Source organism: Antedon mediterranea, chromosome 10 (assembly GCF_964355755.1).
Source record: "Antedon mediterranea chromosome 10, ecAntMedi1.1, whole genome shotgun sequence".
In the NCBI taxonomy this organism is placed as follows: domain Eukaryota; kingdom Metazoa; phylum Echinodermata; class Crinoidea; order Comatulida; family Antedonidae; genus Antedon; species Antedon mediterranea.
The window spans coordinates 7720225-7742571 of NC_092679.1; the positions used below are offsets into that span (position 1 = coordinate 7720225).

The following is a 22347-nucleotide window of genomic DNA, read 5'->3' on the forward strand; positions in this document are numbered from 1 at the left end:
TTATGAGTTTTCTTTCATTTTAACATTGGGTATATCTACATGAACAGTACTAAGATACTGCAGTTATTTGCATAATAACAGATAGTTGGAGGGTTTGCCACCTAACCCTCTAAATAAAAGAAAAACAATATTTATTTTCCATTCAGGCAATAATAATAATAATTGTGTGTATTTATTTCTATTTTATTAGAGCAAATATAAATATATACTTTGCGAATAATTTGAGACTAAAATTATAACTTTTTGACTAGTGGTGAATGAGATATTGAGCGGCCATTTTCTTGACTAATGGTGAAAAATAAAGTTTCACGGTCATTTTTGGCAAAAGTTGTCTATTTAAGTGAATAAAAATATGTATCTTCTGAGTATTTTGACACCAACTATGACCATATCCGCCAAACGATTTCTGAGATATGAAAAGTGTGCTCTAAGCCAAACATGTTTGTGTCGGCTATATGTCAAAGGTCAAAATTAGGGGTTTATTGACATTTTATGATTTTTATTACATTAGAACAAATATAAACATATACTTTGCGAGTAATTTGAGACCACAATTATCACTTTCTGACCAATGGTTGCTGAGATATTCATATGGAAAATTGTTTACCATTGGTCAGAAAAGGGCTTTTCGTCCACTTTTGGACACAAGCATCCCAAGTGTTTAACTGAGTGTAATACAGCAATGGTAAATTATGATAATTTGTGAGAGAGTTGGCATATTAATAGTTAACTAATATTTACATAAACGAAATTAATAGTTAACTAATATTTACATAAACGAATGATTTGCCAACATGAACGGATGCAGTGACTAAGCAAGTTTTGTGGTGTAAGTCTGTACACACTTGAGTATACATCTAGTCACGCGTGGAAGAAGGTTGTTAATAGTCCTCTAGTCCTTGCAAAATCAGTGTTCTACTTCTTCAATAAACCTGCCGCAGTTCTTTAAAATCACATTAATATTCGTACAAAAGATGGCACCTCGTATAGTTCTGATCACTGGCTGTTCGTCTGGGATTGGTCTTTCGGCGGCTGTAGCTCTAGCTAAGCATCCAGATTTCAAGGTACCGTATATTTTATTGTTGGGAGCTAGCTCTTATTCATTATTGAGGGTATCGTGTCATCAAGAGGCTTTTGGTGTACAATTTAATCAAATTTAATTTTATATATACGTTTTCATTATGTCCATTTTAGGCACGCGGATGTTTGCTTATTGAAGTATCGTTTTATATACGTTATTAGGAAGAAAGTATTTTAGCCTACTGTAATATAGTCTCTCGTTTGTCCATGTTTGATCAAGTGATGTGGCTGTATTTTGAAACAGTATTTTAAAAGTGACCTCAAACTGGAAATGTTGATTTTATTAGGTGTATGCGACGATGAGAAATACTGGTAAGAAGGGAGACCTGGAGAAAGCAGCTGGTGGTGGCTGCCTTGACAAAACCTTGTTCATCCGAAAGTTGGACGTCAAAGATGACAAAACGTTCAAACCAGTTTTGGATGAGATCATCAACTCAAATGGCAAATTAGACGTCTTAAGTAAGTCACATCATTGCTGTATCGTTGTTGTCAGAGAATATTGACATGTGAAAACAAAGGGAATATTGCAAAGAGTAGGGGAAATCTCCTCAATTCTAATATATTCTATCAATTCATCATATTCGTGACAAGCCGAGTAAACTTTCCCTTAAAATATACACTTTTCTTAATTAATTTCTTATATAGTCAACAACGCAGGACTTGGAATGCTCACAATATCCGAAGCGGCGCCCGTGGAAGGAGTGCGGCATATACTCGAGACCAACGTCATCGGGTTGTTTCAACTAACTCAGGCTGTAATTCCAATAATGAAGAAACAAAAAGCAGGACATATTGTTAATGTTACAAGTATTGCAGGTTTTCTAGGTATTTATTTACATAACCTGCTTAATTAGGTGACCGTATTTTATAGGCATAATACCACCTTAAATGAGAATTACATGTGACTTATTTGTTTTTATCAACTTATAGGTAAACAAATTAGGACCATTAGTTAAAATATATTAACATCCCTAACATAGTCCTTAGTATTTCCCATTTAAACCGAGTTTGATTTGGTAAAATCTTAAACTAAAAATCGCGTACTTATTTCAATAGGTACACCTTACAGCACAATCTATTGTGCTTCAAAGTTTGCAGTAGAAGGAATGACTGAAAGCCTTGCGGCTGAATTGATGTCTGATAATATTCGGTAGGTAGGCCCTAGTGACAACGATTGGCAGAATCTACTTACTTACATGACTTACAAAGACTGTGATTTGATTGGATGACTCGCATCATCTGCTGGTCTAGGACTATTGGCAAAGTTTGAACAACTTTGCTTCCCAAACTTTGAGTTTGCGTATATTTACAAAGTAAAGTTTACTAGTGTAAACTATGCTTATAGCTTATTGAATATTTAATAATACTAACATCAATAATATTAAAAGATAATAGTAGGTCTATTGATTCGGTTCTTATTCACAGTTTTAGTTTGATTGAACCAGGTCCAGTCAAAACCAACTTCCGTGAAAACATCCAGGAAGCTAGTGGCACAGGATTGGACAATCCGGATGTCGATGAAGATACGAAAAAACGTTTCGTAGCCGTCCTAACCAAACTTCGAGAAATATACGCACCAGTTACGCAAACAGCCGATGAAATCGGTGGCGTAATAGTTAAAGCGGTTACGGATGAGAAACCATGTTTGCGATACCAGACAAGTGAAGACGCAATTAAGAGGGCAAAGTTCAAGCTGGCTGATCCATCTGGAAATAGCTTTCTTAGTATGTACCGCGAGGCATTAGAATAAAAAGTCGCACAATTAATGTTTGAAAATTGAATATTGAATATAATTTGATTAATTACGTTATAGGCCTATGCCTATCCGTGGCAAGCTTTGCCTATTACAATTAGTTACTTATATTTAATTTTGCTCGCACTTTTGTGCAATAAAGTTTAATTAATTCATGTGATGTCAAAAGATTTTTTTTTTAATTTAACGAAATCTGTCTAGGCTTTAGACTGTGTTTCGACTTATACAGTATGCGTGAATTAGTAAAGATGACGACGACGATGATGATGATGAATTTCCCCGGAGTTTGGGATAATAAAGTGTTATTGAATTGAATGACGATGGTTTTGCCCTAATGGGCTTTCGTAGAGAAAAACTCTACAAAACTGCGCGAAGTCAAATTTGGTATGGTAGACATACCTAAAAATCTCAAGTTCTGCGAATTACGTCTCATGACTGTACATCATAGCCATCTTAGCCAAATCTAGCACAATATGCTCATAGCATAATGTTGACACATCTGGCATCTAGCATTTATGTTAGGTATAATTTTAGAAAATCTGGCATAATTTCTGAAAACCAATTCTGAAGCATATTTCCCATGATCTAGCATTTTTTCTACTATTTTTGCGAAAAAATCTAGCATAATTGTAAGCAAATATAGCACAATTTGGCAAAAACAAAAATTTTGTTTGGCCTTCCGCTTTTGTGGGACATAAAACATATTCATATACCGCCCTCATAAACGCTTGTGTCAAGCTAGCCAACAATAAGCCAGCCAACAATAAGCCAGCCCACTTTTATTTTTTCCAGCCAACAATAACTATGAAACGCCGTTTGTGCATTCTTTACATTTTCATTGTTACTTATGGCTTTTATGGTATTAGGAATTAAATATTTGTGAGAAAAACGGCGGATTGTTCCTGGGATTCACTTGGTGGGATTATACTAGGGTACCTCGTTAGTCGTCCAGTATAGGTTAGAGTTGGACCAATGGTCCCGTTTACTCAGCCCTCATCTTTTAAATTTCAGTATAACTCAATTACGATTGTTAATATATAGTGAAAATTGATATTGTAATTGTGAGAAAACGGCGGATTGTTCCTGGAAGTCACTTGGTGGGATTATACTAGGGTACCTCCTTAGTCGTCCACTATAAGTTAGAGTGTGACCACTGGTCCCGTTTACTCCGACCTCATCTTTAAAATTTGAGTGTAACTCAATTACGATAAAATTTTTAAAATATAATGAAAATTGATACTGTATTTGTGAGAAAACGGCGGATTGTTTCTGGGAGTCACATGGTGGGATTATACTAGGGTACGTCCTTAGTCGTCCAGTATAAGTTAGAGTGCGACCACTGGTCCCGTTTACTCAGCCCTCATCTTTTAAATTTGAGTGTAACTCAATTACGATAAAATTTTTTAAATATAGTGAAAATTGAAACTGTATTTGTGAGAAAATGGCGGATTGTTCCTGGGAGTCACTTGGTGGGATTATACTAGGGTACCTCCTTAGTTGTCCAGTATAAGTTAGAGTGGGACCACTGGTCCCGTTTACTCCGACCTCATCTTTAAAATTTGAGTGTAACTCAATTACGATAAAATTTTTAAAATATAGTGAAAATTGATACTGTATTTGTGAGAAAATGGCGGATTGTTTCTGGGAGTCACATGGTGGGATTATACTAGGGTACGTACGTCCTTAGTCGTCCAGTATAAGTTAGAGTGCGACCACTGGTCCCGTTTACTCCGACCTCATCTTTAAAATTTGAGTGTAACTCAATTACGATAAAATTTTTAAAATATAGTGAAAATTGATACTGTATTTGTGAGAAAATGGCGGATTGTTTCTGGGAGTCACATGGTGGGATTATACTAGGGTACGTCCTTAGTCGTCCAGTATAAGTTAGAGTGCGACCACTGGTCCCGTTTACTCAGCCCTCATCTTTTAAATTTGAGTGTAACTCAATTACGATAAAATTGTTTAAATATAGTGAAAATTGAAACTGTATTTGTGAGAAAATGGCGGATTGTTCCTGGGAGTCACTTGGTGGGATTATACTAGGGTACCTCCTTAGTTGTCCAGTATAAGTTAGAGTGGGACCACTGGTCCCGTTTACTCAGCCCTCATCTTTAACGTTTGAGTGTAACTCAACTACGATTAATATTTTAAAATATAGTGAAATTTGATACTGTATTTGTGAGAAAATGGCGGATTGTTCCTGGAAGTCACTTGGTGGGATTATACTAGGGTACCTCCTTAGTTGTCCCGTTTAAGTTAGAGTGGGACCACTGGTCCCGTTTACTCAGCCCTTATCTTTAAAATTTGAGTGTAACTCAATAACGATTAATATTTTAAAATATAGTGAAATTTGATACTGTATTTGTGAGAAATGACGGATTGTTCCTGGGAGTCACTTGGTGGTATTATACTAGGGTACCTCCTTAGTTGTCCAGTTTAAGTTAGAGTGGGACCACTGGTCCCGTTTACTCAGCCCTTATCTTTAAAATTTGAGTGTAACTCAATTACGATTAATATTTTAAAATATAGTGAAATTTGATACTGTATTTGTGAGAAAATGGCGAATTGTTCCTGGGAGTCACTTGGTGGGATTATACTAGGGTACCTCCTTAGTCGTCCACTATAAGTTAGAGTGTGACCACTGGTCCCGTTTACTCCGACCTCATCTTTAAAATTTGAGTGTAACTCAATTACGATAAAATTTTTAAAATATAGTGAAAATTGATACTGTATTTGTGAGAAAATGGCGGATTGTTTCTGGGAGTCACATGGTGGGATTATACTAGGGTACGTCCTTAGTCGTCCAGTATAAGTTAGAGTGCGACCACTGGTCCCGTTTACTCAGCCCTCATCTTTTAAATTTGAGTGTAACTCAATTACGATAAAATTTTTTAAATATAGTGAAAATTGAAACTGTATTTGTGAGAAAATGGCGGATTGTTCCTGGGTGTCACTTGGTGGGATTATACTAGGGTACCTCCTTAGTTGTCCAGTATAAGTTAGAGTGGGACCACTGGTCCCGTTTACTCAGCCCTTATCTTTAACGTTTGAGTGTAACTCAATTACGATTAATATTTTAAAATATAGTGAAATTTGATACTGTATTTGTGAGAAAATGGCGGATTGTTCCTGGAAGTCACTTGGTGGGATTATACTAGGGTACCTCCTTAGTTGTCCAGTTTAAGTTAGAGTGGGACCACTGGTCCCGTTTACTCAGCCCTTATCTTTAAAATTTGAGTGTAACTCAATTACGATTAATATTTTAAAATATAGTGAAATTTGATACTGTATTTGTGAGAAAATGGCGGATTGTTCCTGGGAGAGTCACTTGGTGGTATTATACTAGGGTACCTCCTTAGTTGTCCAGTTTAAGTTAGAGTGGGACCACTGGTCCCGTTTACTCAGCCCTTATCTTTAAAATTTGAGTGTAACTCAATTACGATTAATATTTTAAAATATAGTGAAATTTGATACTGTATTTGTGAGAAAATGGCGGATTGTTCCTGGGAGTCACTTGGTGGGATTATACTAGGGTACCCCTTTAGTCGTCCAGTATAAGTTAGAGTGGGACCACTGGTCCCGTTTACTCAGCCCTTATCTTTAAAATTTGAGTGTAACTCAATTACGATTAATATTTTAAAATATAGTGAAATTTGATACTGTATTTGTGAGAAAATGGCGAATTGTTCCTGGGAGTCACTTGGTGGGATTACACTAGGGTACCTCCTTAGTCGTCCACTATAAGTTAGAGTGTGACCACTGGTCCCGTTTACTCCGACCTCATCTTTAAAATTTGAGTGTAACTCAATTACGATAAAATTTTTAAAATATAGTGAAAATTGATACTGTATTTGTGAGAAAATGGCGGATTGTTTCTGGGAGTCACATGGTGGGATTATACTAGGGTACGTCCTTAGTCGTCCAGTATAAGTTAGAGTGCGACCACTGGTCCCGTTTACTCAGCCCTCATCTTTTAAATTTGAGTGTAACTCAATTACGATAAAATTTTTTAAATATAGTGAAAATTGAAACTGTATTTGTGAGAAAATGGCGGATTGTTCCTGGGAGTCACTTGGTGGGATTATACTAGGGTACCTCCTTAGTTGTCCAGTATAAGTTAGAGTGGGACCACTGGTCTTGTTTACTCCGACCTCATCTTTAAAATTTGAGTGTAACTCAATTACGATAAAATTTTTAAAATATAGTGAAAATTGATACTGTATTTGTGAGAAAATGGCGGATTGTTTCTGGGAGTCACATGGTGGGATTATACTAGGGTACGTCCTTAGTCGTCCAGTATAAGTTAGAGTGCGACCACTGGTCCCGTTTACTCCGACCTCATCTTTAAAATTTGAGTGTAACTCAATTACGATAAAATTTTTAAAATATAGTGAAAATTGATACTGTATTTGTGAGAAAATGGCGGATTGTTTCTGGGAGTCACATGGTGGGATTATACTAGGGTACGTCCTTAGTCGTCCAGTATAAGTTAGAGTGCGACCACTGGTCCCGTTTACTCAGCCCTCATCTTTTAAATTTGAGTGTAACTCAATTACGATAAAATTGTTTAAATATAGTGAAAATTGAAACTGTATTTGTGAGAAAATGGCGGATTGTTCCTGGGAGTCACTTGGTGGGATTATACTAGGGTACCTCCTTAGTTGTCCAGTATAAGTTAGAGTGGGACCACTGGTCCCGTTTACTCAGCCCTCATCTTTAACGTTTGAGTGTAACTCAACTACGATTAATATTTTAAAATATAGTGAAATTTGATACTGTATTTGTGAGAAAATGGCGGATTGTTCCTGGAAGTCACTTGGTGGGATTATACTAGGGTACCTCCTTAGTTGTCCCGTTTAAGTTAGAGTGGGACCACTGGTCCCGTTTACTCAGCCCTTATCTTTAAAATTTGAGTGTAACTCAATTACGATTAATATTTTAAAATATAGTGAAATTTGATACTGTATTTGTGAGAAATGGCGGATTGTTCCTGGGAGTCACTTGGTGGTATTATACTAGGGTACCTCCTTAGTTGTCCAGTTTAAGTTAGAGTGGGACCACTGGTCCCGTTTACTCAGCCCTTATCTTTAAAATTTGAGTGTAACTCAATTACGATTAATATTTTAAAATATAGTGAAATTTGATACTGTATTTGTGAGAAAATGGCGAATTGTTCCTGGGAGTCACTTGGTGGGATTATACTAGGGTACCTCCTTAGTCGTCCACTATAAGTTAGAGTGTGACCACTGGTCCCGTTTACTCCGACCTCATCTTTAAAATTTGAGTGTAACTCAATTACGATAAAATTTTTAAAATATAGTGAAAATTGATACTGTATTTGTGAGAAAATGGCGGATTGTTTCTGGGAGTCACATGGTGGGATTATACTAGGGTACGTCCTTAGTCGTCCAGTATAAGTTAGAGTGCGACCACTGGTCCCGTTTACTCAGCCCTCATCTTTTAAATTTGAGTGTAACTCAATTACGATAAAATTTTTTAAATATAGTGAAAATTGAAACTGTATTTGTGAGAAAATGGCGGATTTTTCCTGGGTGTCACTTGGTGGGATTATACTAGGGTACCTCCTTAGTTGTCCAGTATAAGTTAGAGTGGGACCACTGGTCCCGTTTACTCAGCCCTTATCTTTAACGTTTGAGTGTAACTCAATTACGATTAATATTTTAAAATATAGTGAAATTTGATACTGTATTTGTGAGAAAATGGCGGATTGTTCCTGGAAGTCACTTGGTGGGATTATACTAGGGTACCTCCTTAGTTGTCCAGTTTAAGTTAGAGTGGGACCACTGGTCCCGTTTACTCAGCCCTTATCTTTAAAATTTGAGTGTAACTCAATTACGATTAATATTTTAAAATATAGTGAAATTTGATACTGTATTTGTGAGAAAATGGCGGATTGTTCCTGGGAGAGTCACTTGGTGGTATTATACTAGGGTACCTCCTTAGTTGTCCAGTTTAAGTTAGAGTGGGACCACTGGTCCCGTTTACTCAGCCCTTATCTTTAAAATTTGAGTGTAACTCAATTACGATTAATATTTTAAAATATAGTGAAATTTGATACTGTATTTGTGAGAAAATGGCGGATTGTTCCTGGGAGTCACTTGGTGGGATTATACTAGGGTACCCCTTTAGTCGTCCAGTATAAGTTAGAGTGGGACCACTGGTCCCGTTTACTCAGCCCTCATCTTTAAAATTTGAGTGTAACTCATTTACGATTTTTAAAATATAGTGAAATTTGAAACTATATTTGTGAGAAAACGGCAGATTTTTCCTGAGAGAGTCACTTGGTGGGATTATACTAGGGTACGTCCTTAGTCGTCCAGTATAAGTTAGATTGGGACCACTGGTCCCGTTTACTCAGCCCTCATCTTTAAAATTTGAGTGTAACTCAATTACAATTTTTAAAATATAGTTAAATTTGAAACTGTATTTGTGAGAAAATGGCGGATTGTTCCTGGGAGTCACTTGGTGGGATTATACTAGGGTACCTCCTTAGTCGTCCAGTATAAGTTGGAGTGGGACAACTGGTACCGTTTACTCAGCCCTCATCTTTTAAATTTGAGTGTAACTCATTTACGACTTTAAAAATATAGTAAAATTTGATACTGCATTTGTGAGAAATGGCGGATTGTTCCTGGGAGTCACTTGGTGGTATTATACTAGGGTACCTCCTTAGTTGTCCAGTATAAGTTAGAGTGAGACCACTGGTCCCGTTTACTCAGCCCTCATCTTTAACGTTTGAGTGTAACTCCATATTACGATTAATATTTTAAAATATAGTGAAATTTGATACTGCATTTGTGAGAAAATGGCGGATTGTTCCTGGGAGTCACTTGGTGGGATTATACTAGGGTACCTCCGTAGTGGTCCAGTAAAGTTAGAGTGGGACTACTGGTCCCGTTTACTCAGCCCTCATCTTTTAAATTTGAGTGTAACTCAATTACGATTTTAAAAATATAGTGAAATTTGATACTTTATTTGTAAGAAAACGGCGGATTGTTCCTGGGAGTCACTTGTGGGATTATACTAGGATACTACATAGTCGTCCACTATAAGTTAGAGTGTGACCACTGGTCCCGTTTACTCCGACCTCATCTTTAAAATTTGAGTGTAACTCAATTACGATAAAATTTTTAAAATATAGTAAAAATTGATACTGTATTTGTGAGAAAATGGCGGATTGTTTCTGGGAGTCACATGGTGGGATTATACTAGGGTACGTCCTTAATAGTCGTCCAGTATAAGTTAGAGTGCGACCACTGGTCCCGTTTACTCAGCCCTCATCTTTTAAATTGGAGTGTAACTCAATTACGATAAAATTTTTAAAATATAGTGAAAATTGATACTGTATTTGTGAGAAAATGGCGGATTGTTCCTGGGAGTCACTTGGTGGGATTATACTAGGGTACCTCCTTAGTTGTCCAGTATAAGTTAGAGTGGGACCACTGGTCCCGTTTACTCAGCCCTCATCATTAACGTTTGAGTGTAACTCAATTACGATTAATATTTTAAAATAGTGAAATTTGATACTGTATTTGTGAGGAAATGGCTGATTGTTCCTGGGAGTCACTTGGTGGGATTATAATAGGGTACGTCCTTAGTCGTCAGTATAAATTAGAGTAGGACCACTGGTCCGGTTTACTCAGCCCTTATATTTAAAATTTGAGTGTAACTCATTTACGATTTTTAAAGATGTATTGTCCCTTGAAACACAAAAAAATGAAGGTCAAAATATTCTAAATTTAAAGTGGCCATATCAAAGTAATAATAAAGTTATTCACTTTAAGTCGAAAATTCGAGCCAAAAACAACAAGTTTACGTAATTAACAGGTAAATTACTTTAATTACATTTCATCTGGAAAATCGTCACGAGCGAAAGTAAACAAAGATTTCAAACTATGAGTACGCATTATGCATATGCTAAATTAGGATTGTTTACAACTCGTCACGGTTAAGAAGGTATTTTCACACAGATCATGAGGAAGTTTTATGATTATGCATACAGAGTAGCCAAACAAGTGCGTTTCATTATGGGATATGTTTTGATTGAAAACTTTGACTGGAAGTCAAAGTTATTTTTTTAACAAAAAAACGTCTGTATTTCAGTTAAATTTTTTTTTTTTTCGAAAAATTTTTGGTGATAGTTAATAACTATTATGATACTTCAAAATGACCCACCTTTTTTCAAAATCTTTTATTTTTTATTTTTTTTGGAATTAGTCAAAGGGACAATACATCTTTAAAATAATATAGTGAAATTTGAAACTATATTTGTGAGAAAACGGCAGATTTTTCCTGAGAGTCACTTGGTGGGATTATACTAGGGTACCTCTTTAGTCATCCAGTACTCGACCAAATGGAAGGTGCATTTATAAGAAATATAAAAAAAAACCATGATATATAAAATTATTATCATTGCATTTGGCATAGCATAATCTGGCATAATTTTGTGCTGCCACCATAATTTTGTTTTCATCGCTGGCCAATAGCGCGCGAACAATTGATTGTTTTTGGTGCGAAAAAAGAAGGCGACGAAGAAACAACCGTCACTTTGTCCTTTGATATTCATTGTCTTTTTGAGGAAAAATGTTGGGTATAGCAGCAATTAGTGATCCGGTACGTATAAATTACACTATATTTTATTACGTATATGGCTAGGCACAGTTGATTAGATTTATTTTGTTATTTAACTAGGCCTAGGCCTACTACCACTGCACTAGCTAGGCCTAACTAAGGGCGGCCCTATCTAGTAGTAGGCCTAGGCCTAGGCCTAGTTCTAGTAGTAGTAGTAGTGGAAGCCTAGGAGCCTATTACTATTATTAGTATTAGCCTAGGGCAAGTTAGCTAGGCAGGGCCAGGAGGCGACGTTTAGGTAGGTAGGATACGTAGTAGAAGTAGGCTAGTACGTACTAGGCCGGCAATGTCAATGACTAGCTAGCCTATCCAACTACACGTTAGAATAGTAGGGCTGGCTAGAATGTAACTAGAGAATAGGGATTTATTTGTAGATTCAAGATTATTAAATTTAATTCTTAATAATTTTATTTAATTGACTCTACTACTAGCTAGGGCCTACTACTATATTAATATTTTCTTTATTAATAAGTCTTTACTTTATTTAAATCCAAGAAATGTTTGTAGTAATAGTATGTTCTTGTTGTCTCGTGTCCGTATTGTTATTTGTATTCCATTCTGTAATTGGCAAGCTCCAATTTTGAAATGCTCAAAATGACCTGAAATTTACGCGAAATTGAATAGAAATAAATTTTGCGCATTTTGAAATTTCAAATATGCATACTCGCATAAGTTTTTGTGTAGCATATCATTCTTATGTCAAAAGTTGCTCCATATTATGAAATACACTTTCGTAAGGTTTCATTGAAAAATAATGTTTTGCTCAGATTTATGGGCAACCATAAAATCGCACGTAACTTACGCTGCGTCATATAACAAAGTTTCTTGCACATCTACAGTTAGAGGTCAATCTTCTGACCAAGTTATACAATCTCATGTTGACAAGCATTAGAGATACTGTACACTGCGGAAAGAATTCATGGAAAGAAAGAAGAATAAAAAAAGATCCTGACAATAACAAGGAGTTATCCACCAAGTGCAAATAACCAATAATATATTATAAAGCATCTCATATATTAATTTGCAAGCTTCTTATTACAGAAACCATTGATGCATAACGATTTATTTGATGCTGAGTATAGCAGTTCAGAAGATGAGACTGACAAGCAGCAGGAATCCAACGAAAATGACACCTGGAGTCTTCCAAAAGATGGCACCAAAAAAGATGTTAATGCACCAGACAACTTGGAAGACAAGAACCAAAAAGATGCGAACAGTAAAATTGATAATAAAAGAAAAGAGCAAGATGAGAATGTAGACGAGCATGTGCATGAAGAAAAGATGAGAAGTGACGTAGAGGATGAGAAAGCTGAAATTGACAGGGAAAATGGACAGACTGGAAGTGATGGAGAAGATGAAAAAGCTGGAAGTGATGGAGAAGATGAAAAAGCTGGAAGTGATGGAGAAGATGAAAAAGTTGGAAGTGATGGAGAAGTTAAAAATGTGGAAAGCGAAGGAGAATATGAAAAAGGTGACAGCGACAAAGAAGACGAAAAGTCAGCAAGTGATGATGAAGAAATGGCTAAACCAATGCCGATGGAGCGTGCAAAAAGTAAAAAACAAAAGGTATAAACCAAACATAATAATTTAGACACAAATTTTTTCGTTTCGTTGTCCCATGACCTAGGTGGTTGTAAGGGGTGTAGCAGACAAGATACAGTAGTACTCATCATGATACGACACTCGGGCATACGCCATATCTCCCAGCGGTGCCTATCTCATCTCTGGGCTGCCAGGGGTATTTCCTGGATGGCCGTCGTTAGTTCTCCTTAACCGACGCTCTTGTGGGTGTTCAACCACCGTCCACTCCTAAAGGAGTTGATATGGTTACCTGTTTGTTTGCCGGTGGGTGGCTGTGTGTGAACTAGTACACTGGGGTAACCCTTACTCGTCTCAAAAGATGTACTAGGTTCTTCTAAAGTGCACATGAGCTACAGTATGTGTACACTGGACCTACGGTTTATAGTCTTTATCCGAGAAGACTTGTTCTACCACCAGAACCATGGAGCGAGTGAGCCTCGAACCATTGCCGATGTTATGGCTACGTAATTACAGTTCCACAGTCTTAACCACTCTGCCACTCACTCGCTAGAATGGCCTAGCAACTTTTAAAACTAAGTACTTGTTTGGTAGAGTTTTTTTACCATTTTTTTCCATAAACAGTATTAAAATAATTTCTTAATTATAGGCAAATGAAAGGCAGAAGCTATCACGCCAAGTAAAGCAACAGGCTATAGAGCAAATTCACAGTGAAAGTCAACGCATCATTCGAGGTTTGTGTCTATCACCATTTGTTTACTCCACTGATCTGTTTTACTTACTTAACTGATCCAGCGGGTATAATTGGTTAACTTATGATTACTGTATAAACTCATTAGTTATGTTCAGATAGCCTGTCTGAGGTAAAGTTATGTCAAATAGGAAATTATATGCTTGAGTTATTTCATTTTTGAACTAAAAAAGAAATGTATGTATATTTTTTGTGGTTTTGTTTATAGAATCCAAGCTTTCAATACCATACCATAAACCAAAGCCGTTATCTCTCAACGAGTTCTTTAGTAAAAAGCCAAAACTGGATCAGATAAAAGCACCAAAAGCAGTGAGCAGGTTAGGTTTCTAAATTGTGACCAAATCAGAGTCATCATTCTTTCTTTTTACCTTGTTTATTCTCATCAAAAAAGTCTACCGAAAAATTGTAATGAAAATTTACTTTTGGTTAATAGTCTTCTTCCAGCTTTAACAAGTTAATTATTTTCTGTAATGTGTTTTCCATGTTTATCTTTAATTTATTAGTAGGTAAGGAAATTGTAAATCTTTTTTTTTTTCAGAATCTTACAATGCAACAGAAAGGACACACCCATGCCAGCAACGAATAGAAGCAAAAGCTCGCTATATTACAGAATGAGACAGACCAGTGGAAACATGCATGAATGGACTAGCAATAAATTGGAAACTAAAAATTCAGAAATTCATAGCAAAGAAGAAGTTGATGTTGATATTAGAGATGAAGACAAACTTGTTTTACGTTTAGACTCACTCTCAGATGATGAAGACATGGATAAGAACCTTCCAGAAGTAGACTTTGGAAAAACCACAGAAACAAATGTTAATAAAGAAGAAAATGTGAAAGACAGTCAAAAACATAATATTGATGGGTTAACCAGTCACAAAATTGACATTGGGGACACTGACCAATGTGATAAATTACCAGAAAATAGTGATAAAAAAGAGTTCCCATTGCAACCAGAGTCTCAAGATTGGAGTTTAAGACTTGATATACAGACCCTCCATGACACCTTGATGCCAGATTCGGATTCAGAGATAGAAACAGTCGCAGAAAATGGACCTCTGTCATCAAAAATCAAATATGAATCGGTACCCAAGGGTTCTGTGCAAAATGCTTCCATGGATATTGAACAAGCAATTTCTAAATATAAAGATGATTGTGACAATGATATTTCTGATGTTATGTTTACACCAGAAAGTAAAACATTGCAAATATCTCCATCCACAAGCAACAAAAAACATCTGCTTGAAAAATTAAAATGGAACGACACATTGGTACCTAAGCTGGGTGGTAATGAAGATGGAGTCATAAGGTTTGATAGTAATGACGAACACTCAAGTACTGGGGTTATTACACTCATGGAAAGATTTGTTAAGCACTCTACAAAGAAAACTATTAAGAGAAAAAGTCATGTCCAACTTGAGTAAGTGCTTACATCTTTAAATTATTTTAAGTTGTTAATTTTTAAACAGTAAAAACTCTTCAGTTTAATCAATTGATTTGTACATTTTTGCAGATAATTTTTTATTTGAAAAAAAAGCCTACTGTATCGGTTTTGTTCTAGACTAGGTTCTAGCCCATAATTATTAAATATAAATATTTTGGCACATGGCATTTCAAACGTATAAATAGACAAAAATCGAAATGTCGACTGGTGGACTACAGTAACAAAAAAGACAATAACTACAGACTTGGGGCAAGTATAGTTTTTTCCTACAACAAAAACTGCATTCACAAAGTATAGGACAAGAGGCCAACTTATTTCTTAAGGGTCATACAACATAAATAACAGACATCAATTTTTTGAATACAAATTGAACAGCATTTCATGGGTTTTCATCATTAGTTTATTTAAACTCTTTTATTAATTTCATTATTTTAAAATTCATCTTTATTTATAATATGTGTTTCAGAGTTGTAAAAAAGGAAGTTAATTCTGAAGGCAAAGAAGAGTTAATTCATGAGGTGGTACCAGTGACATTAGGAGAAGATGAGCAACAAGACCCAAAACTGGAAACCCCAGGTAGGTGACACCATCCTTCATACTCCCTTTCAAAACGCAATCACCATTATCCTTTAGTGTTGGTTGAATTTGCTAGAACGCTATTAAATCATAGACAATACAAATAAACTAGAAGCTTTAGAAGACTTTATTGATTGTTTATTTTTTCTTTCTCCTGTTGTGCAAGTTTTCTTATAATTTTTTTGTGTATTTTATGTATAGGCTATGACTTTCCCCACTAAGGACGAATAAGATTTTATATATTATTATCGGGTTAAATTTTATCTTAGCTTGCAGTATTTTTGTTTACTTGTGTATATTTTTTAGGTGCAAAACTACAGAAACTAAAAGAAAACCTGCAAGTGAAAATGAAAGCGCAACGTGAAGTAGAAAGGCAGCGTAGGATACAAGCATATAAGATGGACAATGAGGAAGGTTATGAAGAAGGAGAAAATCAGGAGGATGAGTTAGAGTTTAACAACGACAAGGAAGAAGAGGCAGAAATAACAGATGGCAGTGAAACTGATGGAGATTATGTACCAGGGCAGGAAGAAGATGATGATGATGGAGAGGACGAGGATGAAGAAAAGGTTTGTATTATTCTATATCAATTATCATTTATATTATAAAGGTCCTAAAATATATAATCTAAATAAATATTGAGTTCAAAACATAATAAAACTAGATTAAATTAAAAATGACTACTTATTCGGTTTGAAAATACTGACAAATTTCTCAATAATATAAAACACATTACAATTCCAGATCAAGAAAAATACATTTTTAGATGGAGAAGCAATAGATGAGGATGAGGAGGAACTTCCCTCAGTTGAATTCAACGCTAAAGCATTGGTTGTTGACTCAATGAAAGATGACAGCAATGATGAGTTTGTGTTCAAGTCAAGGAAGAAGAAAAAGAAAATGATTGTTGACGATGATGATGATGATGACGAAGATAATGACAACAAATGCGATGAAACACATGATAGTTCCAAAAATGAAAGCGGTATGTAATACGCAATCATTTCCTGTAATTTCAAACGTCTGCTATATTATTTGTATTTTATGTTATTATTTTTAAATGATTTTGACACACAAAACAATATCAAGAAAATAGGAAGATACTGTTTTACACAGCTCTAAACTTTAGTTTAAGGCTTCCCATTTGGTACCCATCTATCCTAAAGCCTAGTCAACTTAAACTAGTCTACACTAGCAAACTTAACTTAAGCTCAAGTTTCCAAACAATCTCATCACCTTTTGACCATACTGTTACCATACTTATGTTTTAATTGTGATTCAAGTCATTTTTAATTAAAAAAATGTTACTTTGTACAGGATTTGATTTGAAGTTAAACCAGCATGATGAAACATCAACGTTTTCATCGTCATCTGTAAAGTCCTTGTTTAAGAACAAACCTATGCGGTACTCAACAATTTCAGATGGTAAAACCATGGACTTATTTGATTCTAGTACCAATACTACAGATCCTAGTGTTGATGCTGCTAATTCCAGTGTTAGTGATGGACTTAATAGTTCAACAGGTGCATTTAGCTTGACTCCTATCAAGGAAAAGAAAGGTGATTACATTATTATTTTTAGCTGTAGTAAGGATATTGATGACTGTGCTTAAGTATGGATAGTGTTTGAGATGGTCTAAGATGACCAGAAGCCTGTGTTTTTGTCTGTTTTGATTAAATGTGCTTTTGTTATTTTTATCAACTCCAGGTTTGATCAGACACAAGTCAACAGACTTTGCCAACACCCCAGATGATAGCGATGATGATTTAGAAAATAAGAGCGAGAGTGATCACATTAAGTCTGCCCAGCCTTTGGGTCTAAGTAGTAGCTTTGAACACTGTACTGCTATACCTCCATATCAGCAACAAATTAGCTGCGAATCTTCTTCTAATATCCCCTCCGCTCAACTTTCAGCTAAAAGACAACAAAGAAATGATGTAAGTCAGATTTGTATATTACATACCATCATAGCATTACCATCATTGCATTCATTAATACAGTTGACTCTCCAAAATACTGGATATCTTGGTCAAAAAATAATTTCTGGAAAAAAAGATTAGGTTAGCCCATTTCTAGTATTGGGAGAGTTGATTGTTGTTTTTAAATAGAAGCGGAGAGCAGATAACTTGTGCTTTTGATTGTATTTTTCGATATTTTGTTCTCATTTTGGTTGCAGGTGGTGTCTAAGATTGGTGAGTTAACGCTCCCAATAGAAGATTCACAAGACTTGTTTCAGCAAGATTTCTCATATCCTCAAAGTCTGTCATCAGCAGAGATTGGTGGTGACACACAGAATCTACATTTGTCATTTGAAGAGAGCACTCAAACGCAGTTTCTTGATGAAAATGGGTACGTTTTTTTTTCATTAGTTTGTACACCTTCACCTGCATAATAATTTATTTAAAGGTGTGTTGATTTGTAAGTGTACGCTGCATAAGAAAACTTGATATAGGCTTAGGTTTCTACTAACGTATGATACACAGAAGCTCAAAGTTCCTTCTAATAACAATATCGTTTTCTGTTTCCTCTACTTGTTGCTGTAATTATTGAATTGAAGCCATAATAATATTTAATACACTAATGAAGGAAAGAGAATATAATATCTCCTGACACCCAAAGAATTGTGGACACAGTAACATAAATTTGTTTTGTTGTAGCTTCTTGAAAGTTAAAACCTCTAAGAGTCAGCCATCATTAACAACTACCGAACCTAATGATGACGATGGGGATATGGATGAATTACTTGGCCTTTGCTCCGGTCAATTCACAGCAAGTAAGAAATCCCTTTTCTGTTTCTTATCGTATTAAATGTATATGATATATGGCAATCTTAGTATTGGTCATCTAGTGTATAGGATAGCAAATGTATAATGATGATAATCTAAAAATCGTAAAGTTACAATCATATTAATATAGATATTATTTTTGCAGCTGCTCAGCCTAGTAAACCTAAGAAAGGTGCGTTTTCGCAGCTTAGTAAACATGGTTCTGGTACGCAAGACATGGATGAGCTTCTGCAGCTTTGTTCAGGAACATTCACGGGGTAAGATCACGCATTCACACGTTCACTGATGTGCTTAGTTCATGCTTAGTTAAATGCTGAGGTAAATCCTGGTATGAACTTGAAACCAGTACCTTTGAATTAGTAAGCAAGTTTATTAACCACCAAGCCACAGTGCCGCTTTTAAAAACACTGAAGACAAAGTAGAGGATGTTTACGATAACCAATAATTGTTTCTAAAATTTGTATAAATTATGTTATACTATTTGGTGTATGTCATAGTTATTTATTTTATTTCAGTAAAAATAAACATAAAGAAACTGAAGATGATCTAAGTGAGTCTTCCTTCCAAATTTTGTCTGATAATGAGAGTATTAAGGGTAAAGAAGCCGAGGATGGGTTTAGTGATAATGAAGAAAAACAAAAGGAAGATGATGATGAGAATGAAGAAGAAGAGGAATTAAATGAAGAAGATGAAATTGAAAGACCAGCACATCCTAAAAAGTAAGGCCGCAATAAATTAGAATTAAGAATCATGTTATTATGCTCACTTGTAATTGAATACTATTTTAATAGTTACCAAGCGTCTCGGGACGGTCCAGCATTTCAAAGTGATTTTGAATGAAACACGCAATTAGCAGAAAAAACACATATTTGTCACGCATTTAGCAGAAGTATATGCATGATCAATTTTTATCACTCGATTTGGTGTCCAAATCGAGTGATTCTACTGTCGTAACAAACCTTTTTTATTCACAGATTTTCTAAGACTAACTTTATTGAAGAAGAAGCAGAATTATCAGGTAGTGAGTTTGGAAGTGATGAAGAGTATGACGCGGAAGAGTTTGGTGACTTGATGGTGGACCAAATGTTGAACGAAGAAGTTGGAGATGAAAATGAGATACATAACAAAATACAGAAAATGCACATGTAAGTATAAAAGTGTCAAGTTTCTATATTATCAATAAGTAATTTATATAAAAAATATTTGTTTACCCAATCCATCCATCATGAGTATATTTAAAAAAAACAGTAATATATTGCTTTTAATTCTTTCAATTTGATTTTAGTGTCTTTCCTTCCAATCTTATAGGGAATTGTTACAACATGGAACTACCCAACATTTCTTTGATAATTACTTTGTACTCTTTTAGGATCCTTTATTAGGTGAATTGCCTGTAGTTGTTTAAGAATATAGTATTTGGAAATAATGGAAGTCAAAGGTTACTTTTTTATTGTTTTGCTATAGGAAGCTTACAGACGATGAGGATGCCAGAAGGTTACGTCTTTATAAAGAAGCGTTTCTGACGGACGGTGACTTGCATGACGGCACAAAGGGAAGAACAAGACAATTCAAATGGCGAAATGTTGGTATGTCTTCTAAAAAAGTTAATAAATTAATTGTATAAAAATGTTGCTGCCTGGTAATTATATACTTTTTTAAATTGTTACTTTGTTTCAGAATAAATAAAATGCTTATAAAACTAAGTTGAGGCTTGGGGAATGTTACAACTCTGGAACTAGGTCAGATTTGAACCTAGGACCTGGGGTTTGGAAGGCAAGCACCAAGCTACAGCTCTGTATTGCTAACTGTACTGTAGTTTGTATTAATTTTTGCACTTTCCATCTTTCAGATGATGACTCCTGGGCGTCTGGTATGAACAAGAATTCTGATGACGAAGCTGAAGATGATGAGAATGAAAATGAAATTGAATGGAGAAAACAGAGACATGAAAGGGAACAATGCCTTAAAGACCAGGATGTGAGAAAATGTTCTTAGTTGTTGTGTCAACTTCTAAGTCTACACTATCAAATATGGTAGTGATATGACATCATCATGTTCATGGGCACATCACATTTTTTTTTACATAAAGTTGGTTGGTTGGTTTTAGATTGCAGAGGGTATTTTTAGAAATTTGCATCATTATTACAATTTTTTTAATTTGCAGAAGGAAACAAGAACTGAAGATGATGATAATGATGATGATTGCATAGATTTAGACGGGAACAGTCAATTTGATAAATTTATCAAGAAAGTCTCCATGAACAAGCGGAAGAAAAGTAAGATAAGATCAAGTTTGATCAAATTTCAAACAAAAACATGTAGTATATTGTCTTAGTGTTTTAAGAAGGCTTATGAAAGTAACAACCACCTCATGACACAACACTGGTGCAGATCCTGAGGGATGGGGGACACGTCACTTCTAAATCTGTGATGGCAATCCTATAAAATGTGTTTAAAGCAGTAACTTTGTACTTTTTTTCTTCTAAAAATTGACCTGTGCCCTTGCTCATGTACTATGAATACTTTTTATCTTACAGGTACTACAACTATACCAGTCGTCTCAAAAGAACCTACTACACACAAGTCTCCAAGTAAACCAACAAGACCATGGGTAAGGACATTTTGATTAAAGCAATGCCGTAAAATTATGAGTAAAGTATAAGAGTAAAGCCATGATGTACCATGAAATGGTGGTTGACATTCTTGCTACCAATCCCAGTGCCTTTGGTTCAATTTTAGGATTTTTCACCGACACTACCTAAGCCAAGTCTTTCTGTAATTTGCAATTCATGGATAAAGTATTTTTTTCAAATATTCATATTCACTTTTCCCCCCCAGTTTAAGCATGGATCTTTCTTGAACAGAGGAAAAAATGATCTGGACCGAATCAGCAATATGTTTAAACCTCTGAGCAATCCCAACCGGCCGAGAAATCGCAACTTTGTCTTCCAGTCATTGTCATCTGATAAAACAGAAGAAACAAAGACTACATCCTCTCAGGTATATATTATTTTTCTCCATCAGTCTTTCACATCTGCTCCAGTCTGGCGCCGGCAAATAAAATCCCCTCTTAATGTTTTCACAATGCTCTGTGCCAATCTTTAGGTATGTGTGAAGCCACAAAAAGTTGCTAATGCTGTACGAGAAATCTGAAGCGAACCTGATCCGTGAAAGACCCTTAAATGTATAATGTCCTGTTCCATCTTTGTGACAATCACCAAATCAAATAGTACTGCCACCATCCTATAATTGGCAAAGTCATGTATTTCCGCTTGGATATTGTGAATTAAATTTTGTTTAAATTATTATTTTTATTAAATTTGTTCTGTAGATAAAACGGCCACTGGACAAAATGACACCAAACTTACCAAGGAACAAGAAAGCAAAACTTAGTATATCCCAACCTAAACAAGCAAAGAGCATCTTCCAACATCTCTAACCTCAATTTAAATAAAGCCTTGTAGATGCTATCAAACTTTATAGCCATATATCCATGCATCCATATATGGACATGATGATGTCATATCACTACTATATTTGGGCACATCACACTAGTTTGATAGTGTAGACAGACTTCTAAAATAAAAATGGTATATTTTGGAAAGAGTTTTTTTTCATCATTTAAAAGTATTACATTAATATTCAAAAGAATGAAATCTCTACAGCCACAATGAAACCAAACAAAATAATCATCTTACAATAAGTAAATTTCAAATTGATAAGTTTATTCAAGATTCCTGAAAGTTGTACAATTTAGCAAAA

The 22347-nt window shown here is 35.3% G+C and overlaps 2 protein-coding genes across 2 annotated transcripts; both read left to right on the forward strand.

Moving 5' to 3' along the window:
* Nucleotides 1-790: 790 nt before the first annotated feature.
* On the forward strand, nucleotides 791-2971 carry LOC140059780 (retinol dehydrogenase 8-like). The gene is made up of 5 exons (XM_072105681.1): nucleotides 791-1064; nucleotides 1368-1539; nucleotides 1726-1905; nucleotides 2137-2230; nucleotides 2506-2971. Exons 1-5 carry the CDS (start codon nucleotides 975-977, stop codon nucleotides 2828-2830), a joined length of 861 nt encoding a protein of 286 aa, XP_071961782.1. The 5' UTR covers nucleotides 791-974; the 3' UTR covers nucleotides 2831-2971.
* An 8399-nt stretch (nucleotides 2972-11370) lies between these two features.
* Nucleotides 11371-22261, forward strand: LOC140060874 (claspin-like). Its single transcript, XM_072107233.1, has 21 exons — nucleotides 11371-11470; nucleotides 12530-13054; nucleotides 13677-13761; nucleotides 13987-14095; nucleotides 14317-15198; nucleotides 15689-15798; nucleotides 16105-16367; nucleotides 16543-16783; nucleotides 17116-17358; nucleotides 17507-17736; nucleotides 17976-18148; nucleotides 18457-18572; nucleotides 18731-18842; nucleotides 19101-19304; nucleotides 19560-19730; nucleotides 20050-20171; nucleotides 20435-20562; nucleotides 20750-20861; nucleotides 21123-21196; nucleotides 21424-21585; nucleotides 21917-22261. The coding sequence occupies exons 1-21, from the start codon at nucleotides 11441-11443 to the stop codon at nucleotides 22022-22024; spliced, it is 4200 nt and encodes a 1399-aa protein (XP_071963334.1). The 5' UTR covers nucleotides 11371-11440; the 3' UTR covers nucleotides 22025-22261.
* Nucleotides 22262-22347: the final 86 nt, after the last annotated feature.

Coding starts and splice junctions, on each gene's coding strand:
- LOC140059780 (XM_072105681.1), top strand. CDS start 975: ATGGCACCTCGTATAGTTCTGATCACTGGCTGTTCGTCTGGGATTGGT. Junction 1,065..1,367: donor CTAAGCATCCAGATTTCAAG/GTACCGTATATT, acceptor TGATTTTATTAG/GTGTATGCGACGATGAGAAA. Junction 1,906..2,136: donor AAGTATTGCAGGTTTTCTAG/GTATTTATTTAC, acceptor TTATTTCAATAG/GTACACCTTACAGCACAATC.
- LOC140060874 (XM_072107233.1), top strand. CDS start 11,441: ATGTTGGGTATAGCAGCAATTAGTGATCCG. Junction 11,471..12,529: donor TAGCAGCAATTAGTGATCCG/GTACGTATAAAT, acceptor TTCTTATTACAG/AAACCATTGATGCATAACGA. Junction 19,731..20,049: donor AAAATACAGAAAATGCACAT/GTAAGTATAAAA, acceptor GTTTTGCTATAG/GAAGCTTACAGACGATGAGG.